At 41.7% G+C, this 27,138-nt stretch overlaps 1 protein-coding gene across 2 annotated transcripts; it reads right to left on the bottom strand.

The window, feature by feature from the left end:
• Nucleotides 1-1,443: 1,443 nt before the first annotated feature.
• On the bottom strand, nt 1,444-26,809 carry LOC119820933 (sulfotransferase 2A1-like). Of its 2 annotated transcripts, XR_006020870.1 has the most exons (5): nt 26,350-26,809; nt 7,561-7,689; nt 5,404-5,498; nt 2,889-3,072; nt 1,444-1,753 (listed from the first exon to the last, which is right to left on the bottom strand). XR_006020870.1 is itself a non-coding variant. In XM_042055536.1 (4 exons), exons 2-4 carry the CDS (start codon nt 5,425-5,427, stop codon nt 1,629-1,631), a joined length of 333 nt encoding a protein of 110 aa, XP_041911470.1. In that variant the 5' UTR covers nt 5,428-5,498; nt 7,561-7,689; the 3' UTR covers nt 1,444-1,628. The 2 variants fall into 2 exon arrangements, 1 of the variants encoding a protein (XP_041911470.1); XM_042055536.1 differs by lacking the exon at nt 26,350-26,809.
• Between the last annotated feature and the right edge of the window lie 329 nt (nt 26,810-27,138).

Raw genomic sequence — 27,138 nt, 5'->3', positions numbered from 1 at the left:
GTTACATTTGCTGTGAATTGCAATAAAGAAGTCTGTTCCTACTTAAACAATATTTAAATTTTAATATCTTAATAGTCCTCAGAAACTGTGGATCAGAACTCCAAAAGGGAATTTATATTATATATCCTGCTTTTCAAATATTTACATTACAATTTATAACAGTAGCAAAATTTACAGTTTGAAGTAGCAATGAAAAACGGTATTGTTGGGAAATCACAACTACATGAGCTGTATTAAAGACTTGCAGCCTTGGGAAAGTTTGAGAACCACTGAATAATTAGACTTTTTTTTCCTTTTAAGAAAACATTTATTTTACCAGATATGTGTATAACCAGGTGTGTGTACATGTACCATGTGGGTATGGAAGCCCTCGAAGGTCAAGGCAGCATCAGGTCCCCTGGAACTATAGTTACATACGATTATAAGCCACCATGTGGGTGCAAGGAATTGGACACGGGTCCTCTGCAAGAGCAGAGAGTACTCTTCATCTCTGCACCATCTCTCCAGTCCTTACTGTTTTCAGAAACTAGAAGAAAAATCTTACTAATTCAGTCGAGCATTCCTAATAGACACAACTGACTTCCCCATCCTAATAATTCAGCTTCAATTTGACTCTGCTACATTTAATGCAGTGTAGAGTTCTTCCTTAGCCTAGTGGAATCCCGAGTCTTCATTTTCTGCCTACTCTCTCTGTGCATCTGTTTGGATTTTCCCGCCTTGCTGTGCTCTGCCCTTCTTGTAAGCCAAAGCAGCTTTATTCATTAAGCAATGGTTCACAGCATACGGAGGGAATCCCACATCAGTTGACGCTGTGTGTTCCTTAGGACTGGAGACATAAAGCTCAGGCCAGCATACATGTCTCTGTGCGGACCCCTGCAACACCCACACATTCACCGGGCAGACAGTGACGATACATTGCTGTTGTGTTATGAGCGCCTTGCTTGCAATTCAGTTCTGGAAACTAGGGACAGGAATGTCTGCTCTAGATTCCGTTGGGTTTTGAAAAACATATTTTTCTCAGAGTTCTGTGATGTGAGCTGCTAGGCCACCCAAAGGGACAGAATTCTAATCTTCATTCCATTGCTGCGATAAAACACCAACCTAAAGCAATATGGGGACAGGAGGGTTTATGGGGCTTGCAGGTCCATTATCTTGGGAATCTGAGGCAGGAACTGAAGTAGAGACCATGGAGGAATGATGCTTATGGACTTGCTCTCTGTCACCGCCTCAGACTGATTTTTTTTCATACAACCCAGAGTCACTTGCCCAAGGACACCACCACCTTGAGTGGGCTGGGCGCTCCTACAGGACAGTCTGATGGAGGCGTTTTCTCAATTGAGATTTCCTGATCCCAGATGACTAACTTGTATCCAGATGACCAAAGAAACAAAACAAAAACAAAAACAAGCACAGATTTTTTTTTTAAGTATGAGTAGCTAACACTCAGAGTTCTTGGAAGGTTTATTTACAGTCTTCCAACCAGACAATCAGGCTGTGGAGATGCAGCCCTTTAATCCCAGCAGTAAAGAGGCAGGGGGATCTTTGAGTTCAAGGCCAGCCTGTGAAAAGAGCTAGTTCCAGCACAGCCAGGACTGCACTGAGAACCCTGTCTGGGAGGGGGCGGGGAATCAGTCAGCAGTATTCAACCAGGGGAAGAGACCAGGATCGAGCCTCACCATCTTCTCCTGATAGGCCGTGTCAAAGGCTTCACTCTGGGCCACAGTGAAGACATTCTTCCAGTTGCCACATGTGCCTGTCAGACACAGAAGGGAAAGCAGCAGGGAAATGGGTGAGCACCGCATGTGAGCAGCCAAGCCTGTCTCCCTCTGACCTCATCAGACCTCATGCAGCTGGTGTCTCAAGACCAAAAGGAGTCATCCTACAACTTTCTGCCCTGTCCCCCGCTGTCAGAACCACGTGACTTGCAAAGATCTGAGGTCAGTGGCTGTGAGCACCTGAAAGGTCACGGGGAAAATCCTAGTCTTGAAATTTTGAAGGACAAACTGAGGAAGTTCTCACAGCTGAACCTCAGTCTACCCCTCCATGTGGAAAAAATGTCAACCATGTGATAGAGTAGCAGGCTACAGAATTGGCACCAAAGTGTGTGTCTTTCAACTATTTTTCCAACCAAGGTTGTATTCTAGTTAAGGGAATGTTCACACAGCGCTATGATCAGAAGGATCTCCACTAGGAAAATGGTGTGCTCTACATCACTTTTTTCCACGTGGGATTTTTGTAATCCATTTCCACTGAAATGCATAGATAGTCTTCTGCCACAAACATCTCCCAATACTACTACCTTTAGTCAAATATGAACAATCAAGTCCTAGCACCCTGGATCCCTGAACACCAGCAACATATTCTCTGCCTCTCCAATTGTCTTCTATTTCATGAATGTTACAAAGATATAGCGTGCGCAGATTTATGTTGTCGACTTTTGTCACTCAGCATAAAGCCCCTGGAATCCATCCAAGTTGCTACATGTGTGAACAGATTCTATTACTGATGAACGATCATTCTGTCATATAGACACACAGATGTTTGCAGGGGTTGTCTGTTGTAATCACAGCACCCTCTGAACTGGACAGTCTTGTTACTGCTACTCTATCTCTGGTTTCTTACGGACGTGGACAATGTCCCTGTGGCTGAGTGGTCTAACTGTATAGACCTATCCGCTGCACAGGCAGAGGCAACAGGACACAGGCACCTCTCATTCCTCCTCTGGTGAACTCTCAGTAATGGATCTGTGGGCAGCGACTGTTCTCAGAGAATATGATGGGATAGGACTCTACCTTCCAAGCACATCTGTTTCCATGTCTCACGCTTTAGCAAATGCTGGGAACCTACCCATTTCTACAGTACAACTGTGACCCGCTATCCTGTCTCACCCTTTCTCAGCAATGGTATATTGTGGACTTTGTCATCTTCCGGATTTCTGAGCATTATACTGTTGGACATCGTGTTCTCTTTCATGGCGGAGAAGGACACGTGCTGGACAGCAGAATCGAGTTGCTCTGGACTCAGAGGTTTGCCCAGAAATTGACACAATTTTTGCATGTTGCCCCTGAGGTCCTGTGGGTGGAAGAGGAGTGATCAGGAGAGAGTGGATACAGCACTGAAGGAGATGGAGTGATGGGGAGAGAGTGGATACAGCACTGACGGAGACGGAGCCCTTGAGTGCTCATCAAGGTGAACACTTCCTTAGTGTGTGACTTGCTATTTTTTCCAACATCCTACATCACATGTGTATTTATATATAATATATACTAATGTGCATAAATACATATTTATAAATTTATAGGGTATATTCACATTGTTTACAAATTATATAATATGTGTATACTATATAATAATATGTACAGTACTGTGAAAATATAAGTTTATAATAAATGTATGTATAAATTTACAATATATTATATATACATTATATATATATATATATATATATATATATGAAGCATGTACACTCAGTGCCCACTGAGGACAGATAATGACATTGGATCCCTTTGAGTTGGCATTGAAGGTGGCTGGGAGCCACCATGTGGATACTGGGTATCAAATCCAGGTATTCTTAAAATGCAGTATATCCTCTTAACACCACTGAGCCATTGCTCCAGCCCCACCATCCCCAATTTTCATAACCTTTCTTACATTGTGAAGGGGTGAAGGAGTCATGAAAAGAAAACCCATTCCTTTGTCAAGTCTGCCTGCCAGTCATGAGCTCGGGAAAAATGGTGTGTGTGTGCGTGTGTGTGTGTGTGTGTGTGTGTGTGTGTGTATGTTTGCATTTGTGTATGTTTGTGTTTTAGGTGTTCACAGAAGCCAGAAGAGGGTGTCAGATTCCCCTGAAGCTATGTTAGAGGCAGTTGTGAGCTAACTGCTACGGGTTTGGGAACCAAACTCATGTCCTCTGGAAAAGCAGCAAATTCTCTGAACTGCTGAGCCAACCTCAAGCCCCTGGCTTTTCCTTTTCAAAACAGAAAACATTTCTAAGTGTATAAAATGTAGGATTTCAGGATGCCACTTTTATACATGTGTACCATTGTAGTGAACTCATATTCACTCATCACCCATCATGCTTTGCTGTCCACCTCACCCTCCTCATCCTCCCCGCACCTGTGTGCCCCACACACAGCGCATCTAGATTTCATAGACATATGCAAGTCATTCTTCTGCTCCCCCCCCATTACGCTCATCGTTACTCCTGGCTGCCAACTTCCACTGGAAAATTTATTGGAAAAACAAAATACAACATTCATGAATCCAATGGATCTAACTTTGGTTGAAAACTGGAGGAGATTAGATGAACAGGCCCTTGGTAGAAATACTGTATACCACAGAAAGAAATTGAAATTTCAATGGTCACCTGGATTAAATCAGCCAATAGAAGTGCATTTGGAAAAGAGAGAGTTAAATGAAAAATCACTACTGTTTGGGGCATTGAAATTGCTGTGTATAATATAAAGTTTGCAATGATGTGATTCCTGTTGGCCAGTCCTTAGATCTGCCTTAGAACTTGAGCCTGGAACATTCTCTGAAAGTCAATATGGAAGGTCCTGGCTTTAAGTTTCACGTTCAATAGCCTGTTTGGTTGTCCCTGGACTCCAGTGCGAATGTGTTGATGTGGTCAGGTTATCAGTGTGGGATCCACTGTGACAACTTCTGTGTGCTGAGCTTGAACACAGAACATGTGCCAGGCTGGTATCCTCAACAAAAGCCATCCGTGTCTTACCCTACAACAAGGCACATGTCTTTAATAAGACATGGCTAACACTTACCAACCACACATATCATGACCTTCCCTACTCTAGATATTTGTCATTTTCCCTGTTGGCTGAGTACTGCTGTTTATGCAGTTTCAGGGGAACGATGAGTCATGGGGTGGGTTAGAACTTGCTGAGGTTATGTTAGGCAATGAAAGGCTGGTTTTACACACCCTTCCCTGAGTAAGTTTGATTCTCTGTTGCCATGATAAATACTGACCAATAACAACCTGGGGAGGGGTTATTCAGCTGACACTTTTTGAGCATCACGAGGAAGCCAGGGCAGGAGCTAGAGGCAGGAACTGAAGCAGAGACCACATAGAAGCGCTGCTCACTGACTTCTCCCCCAGGCCGCTCAGCTGCCTTTCTTAGGTATCTCAAGTCCACCTACCCATGGATATTGTCCCTAGAGTTAGTAGGCACCCTACATTAATCATTAACCAAGAAAATGCTCCCGCAGACAACCCAGTGGAGGCAGTGTCTGCAATTGATTGTCCCTCTCCTAGCTGGTGTCAAGTTAGGCCAGAATGCTGACTGTGACGGTCACCCACTCACGCACCTGATTGTTTATACCCCTCAGAAAAGAGAGAAAGGAAGAAAGGCAGATATGGGAATGTGGGGCACAGTGGAAGAGAATTACCCTCTGTAGCTCCTCATAGGACATGAGGAGAAAGTTCGCTGTGTCTCTCCTTGTTAGCCATCCAATGGTGTGATCAAACCAGGATCCAAAAGTCGCTATGGAGATCGGGAGGAAAAGGAAACAACTCCTGAAATTTTATACCTCATGGATATTGATTCTTATCCCTGATTGGAAGATGGCATTTACTCTGAGGAGTGTGAGGGATGTTAAGTTTCCACATCTAGAGGTCTATAATGCAATTATGACATTGGTGAAGAAAGCTCACATGTGTTTTTTAAAGGGAAAACACTATTCATGTTTACTGTCTACATTTGTAAAAAAGAATTTTTTAAACCTGATTTCATGTGTATGAGTGTTTGCTGGTGTGAATGTATGTATGTGCACTACATGTATGTGCACTACATGGTGCAGTGTTCTCAGAGACCTGAAGAGGGCATAGGATCTCTTGGAAGTAGAATTACAAGTGGTTGTAAACCATTATCACATGGGTGGTGGGAACTGAACCTGGGTCCTCTGAAAAAGCAGAAGGAAGACTTAACCACTGAACATCCTCTCCAGCCCTGCTTCTTTGAACTTTGTCTAGAAAAGTGTTTAAAACAGCAAGATAAAATCCAAATTCCTGTAAGAACTATTTTATGAAGTAATCATATGTTTATTAAATAACACTTCATTATGAATAAAACACCCAGAACTGATCAAATGGCTCAGTGGTTACAATCACTTGACCCCAAACCTGATGATGTGAGTTTGAGCCCTGAAATACACATAGTTGAATGAGAGAACTGACTCCCACATGTTGTTTCAGACATCAACACAGGAACTATGACAAATGTGTAACCCAGTATACATAAACACTAAATCAATTAATATAAATACCTGTAGACCATCAACTGAAAAATATAAAAATAGTAGTTAGATAATCACTCATACCTATATGGTATATCATACAAGAACTGATTTTCTAAGTTAAAAGTTATTAAATGAAAATCATATTATAGATGGCTATCTATAGAATTTTGACATTACAAAGTATAAAATTTTGAAGCATTTATTTTTATTTTTATTTATTTTCTTGGTTTTTCAAGACAGGGTTTCTCTGCAGCTTTAGAGCCTGTCCTGGAGCTAGCTCTTGTAGACCAGGCTGGTCTTGAACTCACAGAGATCCGCCTGCCTCTGCCTCCCAAGTGCTGGGATTAAAGGCGTGCGCCACCACCGCCCGGCTTATTTTTTGTTTTAAATTGCATTTATATGTATATCTGTGTGTGATTATGTGCATACATGAGTGCAGTGTCTGGGGTTGCCAGAAGGAGGTGCTAGACCTCTGGAACTGCAGTTACAAGCAGTTGAGAGCAATCTGACATGGATGCTAGCGCCCAAGCTTGGACATCTACAAGAGAAACACACATTCTTGACAGCTAAACCATCTTTCTAGACTCACACAGAGTAAATGTTATTTTTTTGTTTTTATCTTCTTTTTTTTTTTAAGGTTCAAGTTTGTTTTATTGTGAATGTCGAAACTGCTTCGCTTTCCTTAGAGAAGTGCCCATAGACAGGTATATATGGGCCCTCTATGTGTGGCAATGCTATATCCAAATGGTTAGCTTTACTTAAATATACAGAGAAGTATCACATTTTGTGAGAAAGTCTTTTTTTTATTACTTTAAAATACCAATCCAAATTCCCAATTTCTCCCCTCCCCTCCCCTCTACTCTCACTCCCTCAACACACCTTTCCCCCACCCCTTCAGTTCTTAAGAAAGGCAAGGCACCTGCCCTGTGGGAAGTCCAAGGCCTCCCCAATACATCTAGGTTGAGCAAGGTATACATAAAAGAGAATGGGATCCCCAAAAGCCAGGAAGTGCAAGTAGAATGCCATTGTCGTTAGCCACACAGTCTGCCCCAACTGTCAACCACATTCGAGGGACTAGTTAATCTCATTATCGTTCATTCCCAGTCCAGTTGGAGTTGGTGAGCTCTCATGAGCTCAGGCACATTGTCTCACATGGTCTTGACCTCCTTGCTCATAATATCACTCATTCCACAGTGAGTAAATTTTAAACAAATGTGATTCACAGATTTAGTTTTTAAACATGAAATACAAATCTCCAATCTTGGATTGATTTCAAAATATAAAATTGATGGTCCTGGTTCCACTCACCATCACCTTGGATAAATGCATGAAGATGTTCTTCAAAAGTCTGTTTGATTTTTCAAAAGGGACAAATGTTTTCTTATATAATAACTAGATTGTAGCAACATCTTTTGGATTCCTGATGACATAAATAATCTAAAACAGAGAAAGTTTATTAGAAATGTCTGTCTTCATTCATCATTTTCATATTTCCACACATCCTAAATCAAACATCTTAAGTCTTTACACAAAGCCACAGCACACATGTGGAGGTCAGAGGACGACCTGCATCCATTCCCTACATCCATAACTCTCTCAATGTTAGGTTGCCTTCTCTTCCACCATTTCCTTAACTCAGAGATAAAGGATGCTAAGTTGTTCTTTCATCTGGGGAATTTAATTAGCTGCCACAGACATACATGGTTCACTGCTGCAAGAAAAGTTGAGGGGCTGCAGAAATGTCTGTTGTTACAGCAGTGGTTCTCAACCTGGGGTGCCCTAAGACCATCAGAGAACACACACAAACACATACACGCATACGTATATGTATATGTATACATATTTATTCATAACAGTATCAAAATTGCAGTTATGAAGTATCAATGAAAATATTCTCATGACTGGGGGTCACAACAACATGAGGAACTAAAGGGTCACAGCATTAGGAAGGTTGAGAACTACTGGCTTAAAGTATTTGCTGCACAAAAAAATGAAGATTGAAGTTTGAATCATCAGAAACACACAAGTAATGGCTACTCATGTTTGTCAACATGGCTATATCTGGAATGAGTTACAGTCCATAAATGGAGGGTGCATCTATGATCTGGATCTTGAGGCAGGAAGACACACATTGCTACCATGAGGGCCAATCTCCAGCAGTGCAGGACTCGAAGGGGATCCATGGAGTTTTACTATGACTTTTTATCTGAGGGGGTAGGAGAAAAGACACACATGTTCTCTTGATGGTCTCCTTCTGACTTCTTTATTCTTCTGTATTCTTCCTCTACCTCTTTCCTGGTGTTTTCTTTGCTCATTCTCAATGTTTCTCTAGTTATGTCTCTGTGATGTTTTCCTTCTAACTCACTTATTTCGTGATGTTTTTCTAACAAACTTAACTTATTTTTACCTTACAGTTTATATACCCCACCAAATCTTTCAAAATATAAAAATTACATGTGGTTACATTCCATTTTTCAGGTGAATGATTACAGTCATACAGTTTAAAACATGTTTTCAACATTCCTTCCATAATTAAACACTTTACATATTGCAGGTGAGAAACAAGTTGTCCCAAGGACCCACATGCAATCATATCCAAGCAACTTGTTAAAGATTAACTGAGTGCAAGCAAGTATATTTCTCAGCCAGTTCTTCTACTGGGCAGTCTACATATTGTGGTTACAAAAAGGACCAACATTTATTGTTTCTTTGAAACAGTATCTGATAAGAAATCTTAGCAAAAATCACAAATCTAAACTTTTATATATGAAAAGGAATCAATCGGCTCTATTTTAAAATTTCAGGGTGCATACCCATGCATCAACAGGGCAGAAATAGGCACAAGGTATTAACCATCATCTGTGGTCACCAACCACTCACTGTAAGGAAAGTACATCGGCTAATAGAATTGGGCTGCTTTGTTTTGGTTCCCCGAGCTTAATGAGCTCCTCACTCACCTATGTACCTTCCTAAAACTTTAGATTATCTTCTTGGGTTTTTCACCTGAAAGCTATTTAACAAAAACATCTTAGTCTAACTTTAAGCTATTTTCAAAACTTTGTTTCAGCTACAATGAAATCTGAACCCTGTGAACACATCTCCCAACATTAAGATTAAAGAAACTTAGCCAGACGGTGGTGGCACATGCCTTTAATCCCTTCCCATCACTCAGGAGGCAGAGGCAGGTGGATCTCTGTGAGTTCAAGGTCAGCCCAGTCTACAAGAGCTAGTTCTGGGACAGACACCAAGACTAAAAAATTTAAACTAGCTGGGCTACTGGAACTCAGTTGTTTGTCTTCATCATTAATCTAAGCCACAGATTGTAAGGCTCCTCAATAGAGACTCGTGTGTTCTAGCTGTGTGACACTTCCTTGCTTTATTATTTATCCTCTGCACCTTTGGCTTTATCACAGGCAGGGGCAACATTTTATCCTACCTTGACCTATGTTAGTTTCCCCACTAAAATAACCTCTATCATAATGCATAAAGCTTTATTTATCAAAAATCTTCAGTCATCAAAATCCTATTTAAACTAACACTGTTATTGTTAAAAATTATTGCTTCCATTAAACAGTACAGCAGTGGGGTCTCCCCATGCCAAATCAAACTAGACCAAATACCAGAGAAAGATGGCAGCGGCAAGCAAGCTACACAGAAGTAGCAAGAAACATTCTGGTGCCGAGGCTCTCAGGACCGGGCCTATCGAGATGCATCTATCAGGGTTATGTGTCCGGGTGGAAACTGCTCTCTGAAGTCAATTGCTCTCTGCTGCTCCTCTGACATGGCCACCAGCAGATAGGCCTTTAATCTGGGCCACACCTTCTGTCAGAAGCCTATGTAAGGACAGTGGAAGAAGGAAAGCTTGCTCTTCTTTGCCTGCTTGACCTCTCTTCGCCAGCTCATCCATTTCGTCATTGGCATTGGAGACTGCTTCTTCAGGATCCCATCATACACAGAAGACCATCTGAGATACCCAGCAGCGTGGGACTCTAGATACTTGGACTTTCCATTCATAACTAGCTGGTGGAGGACTCTCATTGGTTAATAAAGAAACTGCCTTGGCTTTTTGATAGGGCAGGATTTAGATAGGTGGAGTAGACAGAACAGAATGCTGGGAAGGAGGGAAGTTAGTCAGATGCCTCGGGCAATCGCTATGCCTCTCCTCTCTGGGTCACATACAATGGAGCCAGCCACCAGGTCAGACATGCTGAATCTTTCCTGGTAAGACAACACTTGTGGTGTTACACAAATTATTAGATATGGGTTAGTCAAGATGTGAGTAAGAGGCTGAAACTAATGGGCCAGGCAGTGTTTAAATGAATACAGTTGTGTGTTGTTATTTCACGTGTAAAGCTAGCCATGGGGAAGCCAGGTGGCGGGATACAGCCCACCGCTCCCCACTACAACTAGCCATTGTTTTATTAGTTAGACTGAGGCCTATAAGTACTTCCAATAAATTCCCTTAATATATATGGAGAGAAAGTCATTCCATAAGTTCTGTGACTCTAGAGAACCCTGACTAATATACCACATAAATGCCATGTGGGTGAAAGTTTCCCTGTATTCCAACCTCAGAAGGTGAGGACAGCAGCTCTCTAGAGCATTCTGGTTTCCAGGACTAGTCATGCCAGTGAATTGTGCTTGATTCAGAGACCCTGCATCAAGAAGAATGAGGAAGGTCTGGTGAGGTTAGTCAGTGGGTACATGCAATTGCCACCAAGGCTGATGAGCTAAGATAAATCTCTGGGATGCACACAGTGAAAAGTGAGTCGTGGCAGCATAAAAATAAAGAGGTTGACCAATGGAATTAAATCGAAGACTCTGATATTAACCCACACATCTATGAACACCTGGTTTTTGACAAAAGAACTAAAATTATACAATGGGAAAAAAGGAATCTTTAACAATGTGGCTGGGATAACTGGATGTAAATATGTAGAAGAATGAAAATAGATCCATATCTATCACCATGTACAAAACTCAAGTCCAAATGGATTAAAGACCTCAATATCAATCCAACCATACTGAACCTGAAAGAAAAGAAAGTGGAAAGTACTTTTCAATGCATGGACAAGACCACTTCCTACATATAACCTCAGAAGCACAGACACTGTGAGCAACAATAAATACATGGGACCTCCTGAAACTTAGAAGCTCTATAAAGCAAAGGACACAATTAATAAAATATAAAGGCAGTCTACGGAATGGGAAAGAATCATCACCAACCCCACATCAGATAAAGGACATCCCCAGATAGGTTCTTGGGCAACAGAGCAGAGGTGCTTGAACTGGCCTTGCCCACTATCACACTGATGATTATCTTAAAATATCACCATGGAATCTCATCTGGCGACAGATGGAGACAGAGACAGAGACAGAGACCTCATCAGAGCAATGAACTGAGCTCCCAAGGTCCATTTCAAAGCAGAAGGAGAGAGAAGATGAGAAAGGAAGTCTGGACCACGACGGGATTGGTCCACCCACTGAGACAGTGTTCCTGTTCTAATGGGAGCTCACCAAATCCAGCCTGGACCGGGACTAAATGAGCATGTGATCAAACCAGACTCTGATTGTGGCTGACAATGGGGCTGACTGAGAAGCCATTGATAAAGGCATGGGACTTGTCTCTACTGCCATGTACTGGGTTTTTGGGACCCTAGTCTATTAGGATGCAAAGCTTCCTAGGCCTGGATATAGGGGAGAGAATGGCCCTGGGACTTCCCACAAGGCAGGGTTCCCTAGCCTCTCTTAAGGAGGGAGGGGAAGGGAGGAGGGGGAGGGAGGAAAAAGGAGGGAGTGGGAGGAGGGCAGGAAGTGTAATTTTTCAATGGCAAAAAAATAAATAAATTAGAGAAAGAAATACCAACTACAAAAAAGAAGAAGTCATGATATTAGACATTTAATTCTAAATAACCCATTTAAGGAATGGTATACTGAACTAAACAGAGAATTTCATTAGATGAATCTCAAATAGCCAAAAAGATACTTAAAGAAATGTTCAACAACCAAGCAGAGAAGGCTCCCAAAGACCTGGGGGGAGTTGGGAGGACCTTGGTCTTAACATAGAGTAGGGAACCCCGATGGCTCCTTGGCCTGAAGAGGGAGGGGAGAGGGTATGGGTGGAGGGGAGGGGAGGGAAGGGGAGGAAGAGGGGGGTTATGGAAATTTTAAATATAAAAAAATAAACCAATAAAAGTTCAACATCCTTAGCCATCAAGGAAATGCAAATCAAAACAACTCTGAGACAACCATATCTACACCTGTCAGAATGGCTAAGATGAAAATCACCAATAACAGCTTATGCAAGAGAGGATGTGGAGTAAGGGGAACACTCTCCATTACTGGTGGAATGCAACTTGTGCAACCACTTTGGAAATCATTATGGTGATTTCTCAGAAAACTGGGAATCAAACCTATCTCAGGATCCAGCAATACTACTCTTGGGAATATACCCAAAAAATGCTCAATCATACTATAAAAGCATTAGTTCAACTATGTTCACCCTGAGTGAGGTAACCCAAACCCAAAAATGAATATGGTATGTACTCAGTCATAAGTGGATACTAGCTATAAACAAAGGACATTGAGCCTGTAGTTCATGATCATAGAGGAGCTAAGTAATAAGATGTGGCCATACTAATTTCTAACAAAAAAATTGACTTCAAACTAAAATCAATCAGAAGAGATGGAGATGGACATTTTATACTCATAACAGGAATAATTCAATAGAATGAAGTCTCAATCCTGAATATCTATGACCCTAATATAAAAGCACCCACTTATGTAAAAGAAACACTTCTAGAACTCGAGGGCAGTCATCAAACCACAAACACTAGTAGTAGGAGATTTCAACACAACTCTCTCACCAACAGACAGGGCAATCAGACAGAACCTAACAGAGAAATAAGAGAATTAATGGAGGTAATGAAACAAATGGACTAACAGACATCTTTAGAACATTCCACCCAAATAGGAAAGAATATACCTGTAAACACTAGTAGTAGGAGATTTCAACACAACTCTCTCACCAACAGACAGGGCAATCAGACAGAAACCTAACAGAGAAATAAGAGAATTAATGGAGGTAATGAAACAAATGGACTTAACAGACATCTTTAGAACATTCCACCCAAATAGGAAAGAATATACCTGTGTCTCTGCAGCTCATGGAACCTTCTCAAAAACAGACCCACATACTCGGTAAGAAAGCAAACTTTCACAGATACAAGAAAATATTAGTAACCACCTGTGTCTTGTCGGATCACTATATATTAAAGCTATAATTCAATAACAATGCTACAACAGAAAGCCTACAAACTCATGGAAACTGAACAGTCAACTACTGAATCACTCCTGGGTCAAGGAAGAAATAAAGAAAGAAATTAAAGTCTTCCTTGAATTTAAGGAAAATACACAACATACTCAAACCTATGGGACACAATGAAAGCAGTGCTAAGAGGAAAGTTCATAGCACTAAGTGCCCACTTAAAGAAAACAGAGAAAGCACACATTGGAGACTTAACAACACACTGAAAGCTCTAGAAAAAAAGGAAGCAGACTCATCCATGAAGAGTAGAAAACTGGAAAAAAAATAAACTAATGGCTGAAATCAACAAAATAGAAACATAGAAAACAATACAAAGAATCAATGAAACCAAAAGCTGGTTCTTGGAGAAAATCAACAAGATTGACAAACCCTATCCAAACTAATCAAATGGCAGAGAGAGAACATGCAAATTAATAAGATCAGAAATGAAAAGGGGGACATAACCACAGACACAGAGGAAATTCAAAGAATCATTAGATCTTACAACAAAAAAGCTGTATGCCAAAAAAATTGGAAAATGGAAAAGAAATGGACATTTTTTAGATAAGTACCATATACCAAAGTTAAACCAGGACCAGGTGAACAATCTAAATAGACCTGTTAGTCGCGAAGAATTAAAAGCTGATAGCAAAATCCTCCTACAAAACAAAGCCCAGGACCAGATGGTTTCAATGCAGAATTTACCAGAACTTTCAAGAAGACCTAATACATATACTCCTTAATGTATTTCACAATATAGAAACAGAACAGTCATGCCAAATTCCTTTTATAAAGCTACAGTTACCCTGATAACTAAACCACACAAAGACTCAACCAAGAAAGAGAATTACAGGTCAATCTCACTCATGAACATCGACGCGAAAATTCTCAATAAATACTGGCAAACTGAATCAAGAATACATTAGAAAAATTATCCATTATGATCAAGTAGGCTTCATCCCAGAAATGCAGGGCTGGTTCAACATATGAAAAATCTATCAATGTGATCCATCATATAAATAAACTGAAAGAAAAACATATGATTATTCATTAGATGCTGAAAAGCATTGACAAAATTCAACACCCCTTTATCATAAAGGTCTTGGAGAGATTAGGGATACAAGGATCATACCAAAATATAATAAAAGCTGTTTACAGCAAGCAGAGAGCTAACATCAAATTAAACGGAGAGAAACTCAAGGCCATCCCACTAAATTCAGGGAACACGACAAGGCTGTCCACTCTCTCCTTATCTCTTCATATAGTGCTTGAAGTTCTTGCAATTGCAATAAGACGACTATAAGGAGATTAAGGGGATTCAAATAAGAAAGGGAAGAAGTCAAACTTTGTTATTTGCAGATGATATGATACTGTACATAAGCGACCCCAAAAACTCTACCAAAAGCCAGATGGGTGGTGGCACACGCCTTTAATCCCAGCACTCAGGAGTCAGAGGCAGGCGGATCTCTGTGAGTTCGAAACAAGCCTGGTCTACAAGAGCTAGCTCCAGGACAGACTCTAAAGCTGCAGAGAAACCCTGTCTCAAAAAACCAAAAAAAAAAAAAAAAAAAAAAAACTCTACCAAAGAACTCCTACAGCTGATAAACACCTTTAGTAACGTGGCAGGATACAGCATCAACTCAAAAAATCTTCTGCATGACGGGCTCTGTGGGAGCCTTCTCAGCTTGGTCGATCACCTTCCTGGACCTGGGGGGAGTTGGGAGGACCTTGGTCATAGCATAGAGTGGGGAACCCTGATGGCTCCTTGGCTCTTGAGAGGGAGGGAGGGGAGGTATGGGTGGAGGGGAGGGGAGGGAAGGGGGAGAAGGAGGGGAGGCGAGAAGGGGAGAGGAGGAGGGGAGGGAGGGGGAAGGAGGAGGGAAGGAGATGGAATTTTTAATATAAAAAAAAATAAACCATGAGAGAAAAAATCAGTAGCCCTCCTATACACAAAGGATAAAAAAGCAGAGAGGAAATCAGAGAAGCATCACATTTCACGATAGCCACAAATAGCATGAAATATCTTGGAGTAACTCTAAAACAAGGAAGTCAAGGATCTATTTGACAAGAACTTTAAGTCTTTGAAAGAAAGAAATTGAAGAGGATACCAGAAAATGGAAGGAATCTCCCTTGCTCTTGGGTTGGAGGATCAACATACTAAAAATGGCAATTCTACCAAAAGCAATCTATAGATTCAATGCAATCCCCATAAAGGTCCCATCAAAATTCTTCACAGAACTTGAGAGAACAATAATCAACTTTATATGGAAAAACAAAAAAACCCAGGATAGCCAAAACAATCTTATACAATAAAGGAACTTCTGGAGACATTACCATCCCTGACTTCAAACTCTATTACAGAGCTACAGTATTGAAAACAGCTTGGTATTGGCATAAAAACTGGGAGTTGACCTATGGCATCGAATAAAAGACCCGGATATTAACACACAATCCTATGAACACTGATTTTTGACAAAGGAACTAAAAGTATACAATGGAAGAAAGAAAGCATTTCAACAAATGGTGCTGCATAACTGGATGTCAACCTGTAGAAGAATAAAAATAGATCATATCTATCCCATGCACAAACACAAGTCCAAATGGATTAAAAACCTCAATATCAATCTGAAACACACTGAACATGATAGAGGAGAAATTGGGAAGTACTCTACAACATATGGGCACAGGAGACCCTTCCTATGTATAACCCCAGCAGCACAGACATTAAGGGGAACATAAATAAATGGACCTCCTGAAGCTGAGCAGCTTCTGTAAAGCAAAGGACAACTGTCACAAAGACAAAAAGGCAACCTACTGACTGGGAGAAGATCTTCACCAACCACGCACCAGACAATGTCTGATCTCCAAAATATATAAAGAACTCAAAAAACTAGACTTCAAATGCTAATTAAATTAACCCAATTAAAAAATGGAGCACTGAACTGAACAGAGAATTCCTCAACAGAAGAAGTTCAAATGACCAAAGACACTTAAGGTCATGCTAACCTCCTTAGCGATCAGGGAAAATGCAAATCGAAACAACTTTGAGATACCATCTTACACCTGTCAGTTTGGTCCAAATACAAGGCACCAATAATAACCTTTGCTGGAGACGTTGTGGGGTAAGGGGTACACTCATCCATTGCTGGCGGGAATGCACACTTGTGCAACCAGTTTGGAAAGCAGTGTGGCAGTTTTTCAGGAAATTCACGATCAACCTACCCCCTAGGACCCAGCAATACACTATTGGGGAATATACCTAAGAGATGTCCTACCATATTACACAAAAGCATTTGTTCAACTATGTACATAGAAGCATTATTTGTAATAGCCAGAACCTGGAAACAACCTAGATGCCCTTCAGTGGAAGAATGGATGAAGAAAGTGTGGAATATATACATATTAGAGTATTACCCAGCGATAAAAAACAATGATATCTTGACTTTTGCTGCAAATGGATGGAAAAAGAAAACACTATCCTGAGTGAAACAACCCAGACGCAAAGAGATGAACATGGGAAGGTACTCACTTATATTGGTTTCTAGCCATATATAAAGGACATTGAGCCTATAATTCTTGATCCTAGAGAAGCTAAATAAGGTGAACCCAAAGCAAAACAGATAGTTATCTTCCTGGATATTGGAAGTAGACAAGATTGCCGGGCAAAATTGGGAACTTGGGGGTGGGATGGGATGGGGCTAAGGGGAGACAGAGAGAGAAAGTGTGAAGGGAGGATGGGGAGAGCTTTGGGGAATGGGATGGTTGGAATAAAGAAGGGTGGATATGGAAGCGGGGAAGTATATATTTTAATTAAGGAGCCATTTTATGGTTGGCAAGAGACTTGACTCTAGAGGGGTTCTCAGGTGTCCAGGGAGATGCCCCCAGCTATTCCTTGGCAGCTGAGGAGGGGGAAGCCGGAAAAGGCCAACAGATCCTATAACCATACTCATGAATATCTGCATATCACCATAGAACCTTCATCTGGCGATGGATGGAGATAGAGACAGAGTCCCACATTGGAGCACCGGTCTGAGCTCCCAAGGTCCAAATGAGGAACAGATGGATGGAGAACATGAGCAAGGAAGTCAGAACCGCGATGGGTGCACCCACGCCACAGAGATGGTGGGGGCTGATATAATAGGAGCTCACCAAGGCCAGCTGGACTGGGACTGAAAAAAACATGGATAAAACTGGACTCCCTGAAACATAGAGACAATGAGGGCTGCTGAGAAGCCAAAGACAATGGCAGTGGCTTTTGATCCTACTGCATGTACTGGCTTTGGAGGGGCCTAGCCTGTTTGGAATTGCTCACCTTCCTAGACCTGAATGGAGGGGGGAAGACCTTGGACTCCCCACAGGGCAGGGAACCCTTACTGCTCTTTGGACTGGAGAGAGAGAGGAAGAGGAGAGTAGGGGGAGTGGGAGGGAAATGGAGGCTGGGAGGAGGCAGGGATGAGGCAGAAATTTTTAGTAAAAAATAATAATTAAAAAAAATTATATAGATCCACTGGAAATTAGAAACAGACAAGATGAAACTGATCTTGGGAGCATGGGTGTTGGGGGAGAAGGGAAGGTAGAAAAGGGAAGAGGAGGGAAGAAAAGAAGAGTTGAGGAAAACTTCAGAAAATGGGATAGTCAAGATGGAGGAAGGACAGAGATAAGAGCAAGGAAAGAGATATCTTGATTGAAGGAGCCATTATAGATTTGGCAGAAACCTGGCTCTAGAGAAATTCCAGAAATCCTAGAGGATGATGCCACCTAGGAACCTGAGCAATAGAGAAGAGGCTGTCCGACCTTGACTTGCCTGTAGTTTGATGATTATCTGAAATATCACCATAGAAACTTCAACCAGCCACTGATGGAGTCAGAGACCTGCATCAGAGCACTGGACTGAGCACCCATCATGTTTAAGAGTGGAAGGAATGAGAATATGTGCAAAAGGTCAAGACCATGATGGGGTCACCTACTAAAACAGTTTACCTGAGCTAATAGGAGCTCACCAACTCCAGCTGGACTGAGAAGAAACAAGCACAGGACCAAACTTCTCCCTCTGAAAGTGGTTGACAGTTGAACTGCTGGAGCAGAACTGAAGGGTGACTGGCAGTGGTACCAGGATTTGTCCCTATTGGATGTACTGTTTTTTGGGGATACCATTCTTTTTGGATGTATACCTTGCTCAGCCTAGATATAATAGGGAGGGTGTTGGACCTTCTGCAAAGCAATGTGCCTTACCTTCTCTGAGGACTAGATGGGAGGTGGGGTGATAGGGTGTGTGGAGGAAAAGGGAGGAGGGAGGGAGTGGGAACTTGGATTGGGGTATTTTTTTTAATCTATGAATTTTTAAAAAGAAAAAAAGAAAGTGAGCCATGGCACTTGAACAAACACACACACACAGAGAGAGAGAAAGAGAGGGGGAGGGAGGGAGGGAGGGAAGAGGAAGGAGAGAGAGAAAAAGAGAGAGAGAGAGAACAGGATTTTGAAAGAATAAGATAGAAGAGTGTTATAAGGATGCCAAATGATTCCAGACATCAACCTTAGGCCTCCACATGTAGCCATCCACAAGTGCATGTGCACCCCTCACTCCTTTGCTCACACACATGCACACCACATATACACACATGCACACCACATATACACACATTGCATACCACATATACACACATGCACACCACATATACACACATTGCAATACCACATATACACACATCGCATACCACATATACATACATGCATACCACATATACACACAGGAAAAGGAAAGAAAAAGAGCAGAGCTGAAAGCTGACTCCTGAGTTAACAAGCATTCGTCAACATTAATCATTAATTGCCCAGTTAATGAAGCACTGGGTTCAACTATGTTTCCATACATGTGAGTATTAGGAAGATGGGCACACAGGCCACAGATTTGGACACGCCCTTGAGTGTGCCCAGTTTATCAAATGAAGAGGGTCCTCCTAAGAATTCATCACAGAGCCAGTATTCACTCACCCTTAGCCTTGGATGTGAAGTAAGACTTGGGAAACAGTTGTATGGGCAGATGTGTAGCCATGAGACGTGGTCCATCCTGGTCCAGTACAGTTTCTGAAAATCTTAGATTCGAGCCTGGACACCTGGCATAATTTTTTGACAGTTTGAAACCCAAGTAGAGTCCCCTTTGGAGACTATCAGACTGACTATCTCAATCATCCAGTGAGTTCCTGGTTGTGGGACAATGGGAAACAATCAAATTTTGTGTTACAATAACATAGTAAAGGAAATGTTTCATATGTTGAATGATGAAGGTATTTTTATTTTGTTTTATTCTTCAGTTTCCCTTTTTCTGTTTTCTGTTGGGATACAAGCCACATGGCTTCAGTACACTTTTTAGTTTCTGGTTGATCATTCCTCCATTCCTCCATTCATATCTCCCCTCTTGTTCTTAACCCTCACATCCACATCCCTGCTTAAATCTTTTTGCCCACAGTTTTACCCCTCCCTACTTTCCTTTTGCCATTTTTTATTATGCCCCCCACTTTTAACCTCACCACCATGGCCTGGTTATTTATACATTTGTTTGGTTGCTCACTGTTTGTCTGCTTTTGTCAACTTGACATAAGCTAGAGTCCCCTGAGAAAAGGAAACTGCAATTGAGAAAATGCCACCAGCAAATTGGCCTATAGGGAAGCCTATGGATACAGTCTTGATTAATGATACAGAAGGAGAGACCAACCTACTCTGGACAGTTCAACCCTAGGCAAGCGGTCTTAGAATGTATAGATATAAAAGAGAAAAGCAGGCTGAGTAAGCCAAGAGGAGAAGTAAGCAGCATCTCTCAATGGCCTCTGCTTCAGTTCCTGCCTTCAGGTTCCTGCCCTGTTTTAGTTCATGCCTTGCTTCCCAAAGTAGAAACTTATATCAGAGTTACAGATGGTTGTGAGACACCATATGTAGCCACTGAGCCCAGGTCTCGGCAAGAGCAGGTACTCTAATGGCACAGCCATCTCTCCAGCCCTGCCTCAGCTTAGTTCTTATTTTCTCCACTCACATTAAATTTTAACTGACATATTAAAAATGTATAAATACTGTGGCAGAATGTAATGTAGACATTGCACAATTTGTTTCATTATAAACATATTTATCTGCCTTTTCTGGTGTAGGAGGTCCCATTTGTATGCTGTGAATTACCATTGATTAATAAAGAAGCTACTTTGGTCTGATACCAGTGCAGAATATGGCAAGGTAGAATATCCAAACATGATGTGGGAGAGTCTTCTGTTTGTGTTGATTCATTCGTTAATAAAGAAAACTGCCTTGACCCATTTAATAGGCCAGCCATTAGGTGGGTGGAGTTAGACAGAAGAGGAAGAAAGAAGTGCGGTAGATGGCTCAGACAATCTCCATGCCTCTCCTCTCTGGTCAGATGCGATGAAGCACCTGCCCCAAGATGGACATACGCTACAATATTTCCCGGTAAGACACCACTTCGTGGTGTTACACAGATTATTAAAAATGGGTTAAGCAATATGTGATAGTGAGCCAGAAAGGGACAGGAGATAATGGCCAGGCAGTGTTTAAAAAAATACAATTTGTGTGGTGTTATTTCAGAGCATAAGCTAGCCAGCCAGGAGCCGGGCAGCAGGAACACTGCCCACAGCTCCCCACTACACAGAGATGTAAAGAGAGAGTAGATGGAGTCAGAGAGAAGCCATGTAGCTGCTGCAGGAGACAGACACTGAATACCAGATGCTGGACAGATTTTACCAGTAGGCTACAACCACGTGGAGGTACACAGATTAATAGAAATAGGTTAAATTAAGAAGTAAGAACTATTACAAATAACACTGCTATGAGCATAGCTGCTTTTGTAGTATAATTGGGCATCTTTTGGGTAAATTCCAAAGAGTGATATTGCTGGATCCTGAGGTATGTTGACTTCCAATTTTCTGAGAAACCACCATACATCCAAGGTCCAGTTGAAGAGTAGAAGGAGGGAGAATATGAGCAGGGAAATCAGGACAATAAGGGGTCCACCCACTGAGACAGTGTGCCTGAAGCTAATATAAGCTCACCAACTCCAGCTCAACTGGGAATGAATGAGCATGGGATTAAACTTGACCCTCTGAATGTGGCTAACAGTTGGGGCAGACTGAGGGGCCAATGATATGGCCCTGGTATTTTGTGTCTACTGCATGTACTCCCATTTTGGGGATCCTATTCTCTCTAAATGCATACCTTCCTAAGCCTGGATGTAGGGGAGAGGGCCTTGAGCTTCCCACATAGCAGGGTGCCTTGCCCTCTCTTAGGACTGGACAGGGTCAAGGGGAAGATATGTGGGAAAGTGGGAGGGAAGTTGAAAGAGGGGAGAAAGTGGAAACTTTGATTGATATTATATTTAAAGTAATAAAAAAGAGAGAAAAGATGTAAGAGCTAGTGAGGAATACACTAGAAGCCATTGGCCGGGCCAGTGTTGTAATTAATAGAGTTTCAGTGTGATTATTTGGGTCTGGGCAGCCAGGAATGAACAAGCAGCCTCCGACTACAAATTGGCGCACGAACGTGGGGTTGACTACAACAACAGAAAACCTTAGAAAGCTTGAAAAGGAATTCTAGACACAATAGAACATAGTTAATCAAAAACCTCCCTATCAAAAAAGCCCAGGACCAGATAGTTTCAATGCAGAATTCTACCCCGAACTCCCAAGAAGACCTAATACCTATACTCCTTAAGGTATTTTATAAATATAGAAACAGAACAGTCATTGCCAAATTCCTTTTAAGAAGCTACAGTTACCCTGATACCTAAACCACATAAAGACCCTAACAAGAAAGAGAATTGCAGGCCAATCTCACTCATGAACATTGACGAAAAATTCTTAATAAAATACTAGCAAACTGAATCCAAGAACACATTAGAAAAATTATCCATTATGATCAAGTAGGCTTCATCCCAGAAATGCAGGGCTGGTTCAACATACGAAATCTATCAATGTAATCCATCATATAAATAAACTGAAGGAAAAAACCATATGATCATCTCAGTAGATGCTGAAAAAGCATTTGACAAAAGTCAACCCCCCTTTATCATAAAGGTCTTGGAGAGATTAGGGATACAAGGGTCATTCCTAAATATAATAAAGGCTATTTACAGCAAGCCGACAGCTAACATCAAATAAACGGACGAGAAACTCAAGGCCATCCCACTAAATTCAGGAACCGACAAGCTGTCCATTCTCTCCTTATCTCTTCAATATAGTGCTTGAAGTTCTAGCAATAGCAATAAAACAACACAAGGGGATCAAGAGGATTCGAATTGGAAGGAGAAAGTTAAACTTTCGTTATTTGCAGATGATATGATAGTGTACATAAGCGACCCGAAAAAACTCCACCAAAGAACTCCTACAGCTGATAAACTCCTTTAGTATCGTGGCGGGATACAAGACCAACTCCAAAAAATCAGTTGACCTCCTATATACAAAGGATAAGGAAGCAGAGAAAGAAATCAGAGAAGCGTCACCTTTCACGATAGCCACAGGTAGCATAAAATATCTTTGGGGTAACTCTAACCAAGGAAGTGAAAGATCTATTTGACAAGAACTTTAAGTCTTTGAAGAAAGAAATTGAAGAGGATACCAGAAAAATGGAAGGATCTCCCTTCCTCTTGGATTGGGAGGATCAACATACTAAAATGGCAATACTACCAAAAGCAATCTATAGATTTAATGCAATCCGCTTAAAGATCCCATCAAATTCTTCACAGATCTTGAGAGAACAATAATCAACTTTTTATGGAAAACAAAAAAAACTCAGGATAGCCAAAACAATCTTATACAATAAAGGAACTTCTGGAGGCATTACCATCCCTGACTTCAAACTCTATTACAGAGCTACAGTATTGAAAACTGCCTTGGTATTGGCATAAAAACAGAGAAGTCGACCTATGGAATCGAATAGAAGACCGGATCTAACCCACAAACCTATGAACACCTGATTTTCGATAAAAGAGCTAAAAGCACACAATGGAAGAAAGAAAGCTCTTCAACAAATGGTGCTGAGCATAACTGGATGTCAACCTGTAAAAGAATGAAAATATAGATCCATATCTGTCACCATGCACAAACTCAAGCCTTAAATGGATTAAAACCTCAATATTAATCTGAACAAACTGAACCTGATAGAGGAGAAACGGGAAGTACTCTACAACTTATGGGCACAGGAGACTGCTTCCTACATATAACCCCAGCAGGACAGACATTAAGGGCAAACATTGAATAAATGGGACCCTCCTGAAGCTGAGCGCTTCTGTAAAGCAAAGGACACGGTCACTAAGACACAAAGGCAGCCTACTGACCTGGGAAAGATCTTCACCAACCCCACAACAGACAAATGTCTGATCTCCAAAATATATAAAGAACTCAAGAGAATAGACTTTAAATGCTAATTAATCCAATTAAAAAATGGGGCTCTGAACTGAACAGAGAATTCTCAACAGAAGAAGTCCAAATGGCCAAAGACACTTAAGGGCATGCTAAACCTCCTTAACGATCAGGGAAATGCAAATCAAAACAACTTATGAGATATCATCTTACACCTGTCAGATTGGCTAAAATCCAAAACACCAACAATAAACCTTTGCTGGAGAGGTTGTGGAGTAAGGGGTACACTCATCCATTGCTGGTGGGAATGCAAACTTGTGCAACCGCTTTGGAAAAGCAGTGTGGCAGTTTCTCAGGAAATTCAGGATCAACCTACCCCAGGACCCAGCCATTCCACTCTTGGGAATATACCTAAGAGATGCCCTACCATATTACAAAAGCATTTGTTCACTATGTACATAGGAGCATTATTTGTAATAGCCAGAACCTGGAAATAACCTAGATGCCCTTCAATGGAAGAATGGATGAAGAAAGTGTGGAATATATACATATTAGAGTACTACTCAGCGATAACAAACAATGACATCTTGAATTGCATGCAGATGGATGGAAATAGAAAAACACTATTCTGAGTGAGGTAACCCAGACCGAAAAAATGAACATGGGATGTCCTCACTCATAATTGGTTTCTAGCTATAAATAAAGGACATCGAGCCTATAATTTTAGTTCCTAGAGAAGCTAAATAAGAAGATGAACCCAAAGCAAAACAGATAGTTATATTCCTGGTAATTGGAAAGTAGACAAGATTCCCAGCCAAAAATTTGGAACTTGGGAGTGGGTGAGATGGGGCTAAGGGGAGGATGGGGAGAGCTTGGGGGAATGGGATGCTTGGGATATAGGAAGAGTGGATATGTGAGCAGGGAAGCATATATCTTAATTAAGGGAGCCATCTTAGGGTTGTCAAGAGACTTGACTCTAGAGGGGTTCCCAGGTGTCCAGGGAGATGCCCCCAGCTAGTTCCTTGGGTAGCTGAGGAGAGGGAGCCAGAAAAGACCAGATCCTATTGCCATACTCATGAATATCTTGCATATCACCATAGAACCTTACCTCGCAATGGATGGAGGTAGAGACAGAGCCCCACATAGGAGTACCGGACTGAGCTCCCAAGGTCCTGATGAGGACAGGAGGGAGAACATGAGAAAGAAAGTCAGAACCATGAGGGGTGCGTTCACTCACTGAGATGGCGGGACAGAACTAATGGGAGATCACCAAGTCCAGTTGGAATGGAACTGATAGAACATCTGACCCAAACTGGACTCTCTGAAAGTGGCTTGATGGTGGATGCTGAATGAGAAGCCAAGGACAATGGTGATGGGCTTGGTCTCTACGACAAGGATGGGCTCTTGTGTGAGCCTTGTCAGTTGGTTGCTTACCTTACTGGACCTGGGAGAGTTGGGAGGACCTTGGACTTAACATAGTAAAGGGAACCCTGATGGCTCTTTGGCCTGGAGAGGGAGGGAGTGGGGGTATGGGTGGAGGGGAGGGGAGGGACCAGGGAGGTGGAGGGGAGGAGATAGAAAATTTTAATAAAAAAAGAGAAAAAATTCATTAAACAATTTCTCAAATGGAAAAAAAAGAAGCAGCCTTGTGCCATAAGTACCCTGGGATGTAAACTGGTCACCTGAATCCCTACAGCAGAACTAGAGGATTGGGATTTTCAGGTCCACTCCCTAACCTGTTGACAGGGGAGTCAGGGCCAAGGTTAAGTTGGTCACAAATAGTCAATATCTGTTTTGAGCTATATGGTTTGGGGTTTTTCATAATTTTAAACATACACCTTACTTAGACTATATTCTAATCGATTCATCCATATTAATTCTCCTAACAAACCAAAAAGATGGTGTTTAGGGAACTGAATTTGTTGAAAATTTCAGAAGCATTTTTGGGAAGAAATATAAAATGGTGCAATTGGCATGGGAAAAGTATACAGATTGTGGTAATAGGATGAGAATGTCCCGCACAGGCTCCTATGTTTGAATTCTTGATCTACAGTTTGTGGAGCTGTATGTCATGAATTAGGAAGCATGGTCTGTTGGAGGACATGTACACTGGAGATGGGCTTTGAGACTTCAAAAGTCCAACCCAAGGCCAGTCTCCCCCACCCCCTGAAATTTGTGACTCAGATGTGAGGCTCTCAGCTACTGCTATAGTATCATGCCTGCTGGTAAGCCACAATGGCCTCTACCATGATGATTATGTGCTAACCCCCTGAAATTGTAAGCGAGTCCCCAAATAAATATCTTCCTATATTAGTTGCCTTAGCCATGATGTCTATTAACATCAAAAGAATAGTAACTAAGACATAGATTAACCCCTAAACCACCCCAAGTTACACACACACACACACACAGACACACACACACACACACTTTTCTTACCTGATCTAGGGTAGCTCACTATGATGACATCATCATCTTTCACCAAAAAATTCTGAGCAAACAACAGAGATTCCTCACTAACGAAAGCAGCCCGCATTGGAATCCCCTTGAACAAGAAGGTACTTTCAGTCATCTTGACACAGCTGTGAGCTTCAGTGAGGAACCCCACGTCACCGCGCTCACCCAAGAGTTATGTGTAAGTGCCCTGTGTATTCTCCAGAGAGGCTACTAAGAGCCCACCTAGCAATGCAGAGCAAAGGGCAATGCACAGTCCTCTGGAGCTGCTGGAAGAACAGAACTTACACAGGTGTGGGAATTGAGATGGGTGGGATTCTGACAGAAATAAATGTGGCAAAGCAGGTGTTGGAGCCACTCCACCAGAAAAGATGGGTGGAATAGAGGAGCGTCCCTGGCAGACTGAAGTCAGGATAACCCCTGAAAGGCTTTGGCCAAAATCCAGTTTTCTTCCTTTTTTATACTCTAGAACCACAAGCTGGAACAGTGGAGCAAGCAAGATTTCACAAGAGATGCGTGATGGTTACAGGTCATTCAGGGCAATGATCCATCTTTTTTTCACCCACATTTCCAGGTAATTTTGTTCCACTTGAAGTCATTTGGAACATGGGCAACACAAGTAGAAATTTAAGTAATTAACAAAATAATCCAATAGATCAACATCTGATGACATAAGTCACAAAACAATCCCATACCAGTTCAGAATTATGAATAATAAAAGGGTTATTTATTTAGGGGAAAGGTTACAGATCACTGTCCTAGACAACAGTCCTC

This window comes from Arvicola amphibius, chromosome 8 (genome assembly GCF_903992535.2).
Source record: "Arvicola amphibius chromosome 8, mArvAmp1.2, whole genome shotgun sequence".
Lineage (NCBI taxonomy): Eukaryota > Metazoa > Chordata > Mammalia > Rodentia > Cricetidae > Arvicola > Arvicola amphibius.
Note: the sequence above shows the minus strand (reverse complement) of the source record. Positions and strands in the feature narration are given on the sequence as shown.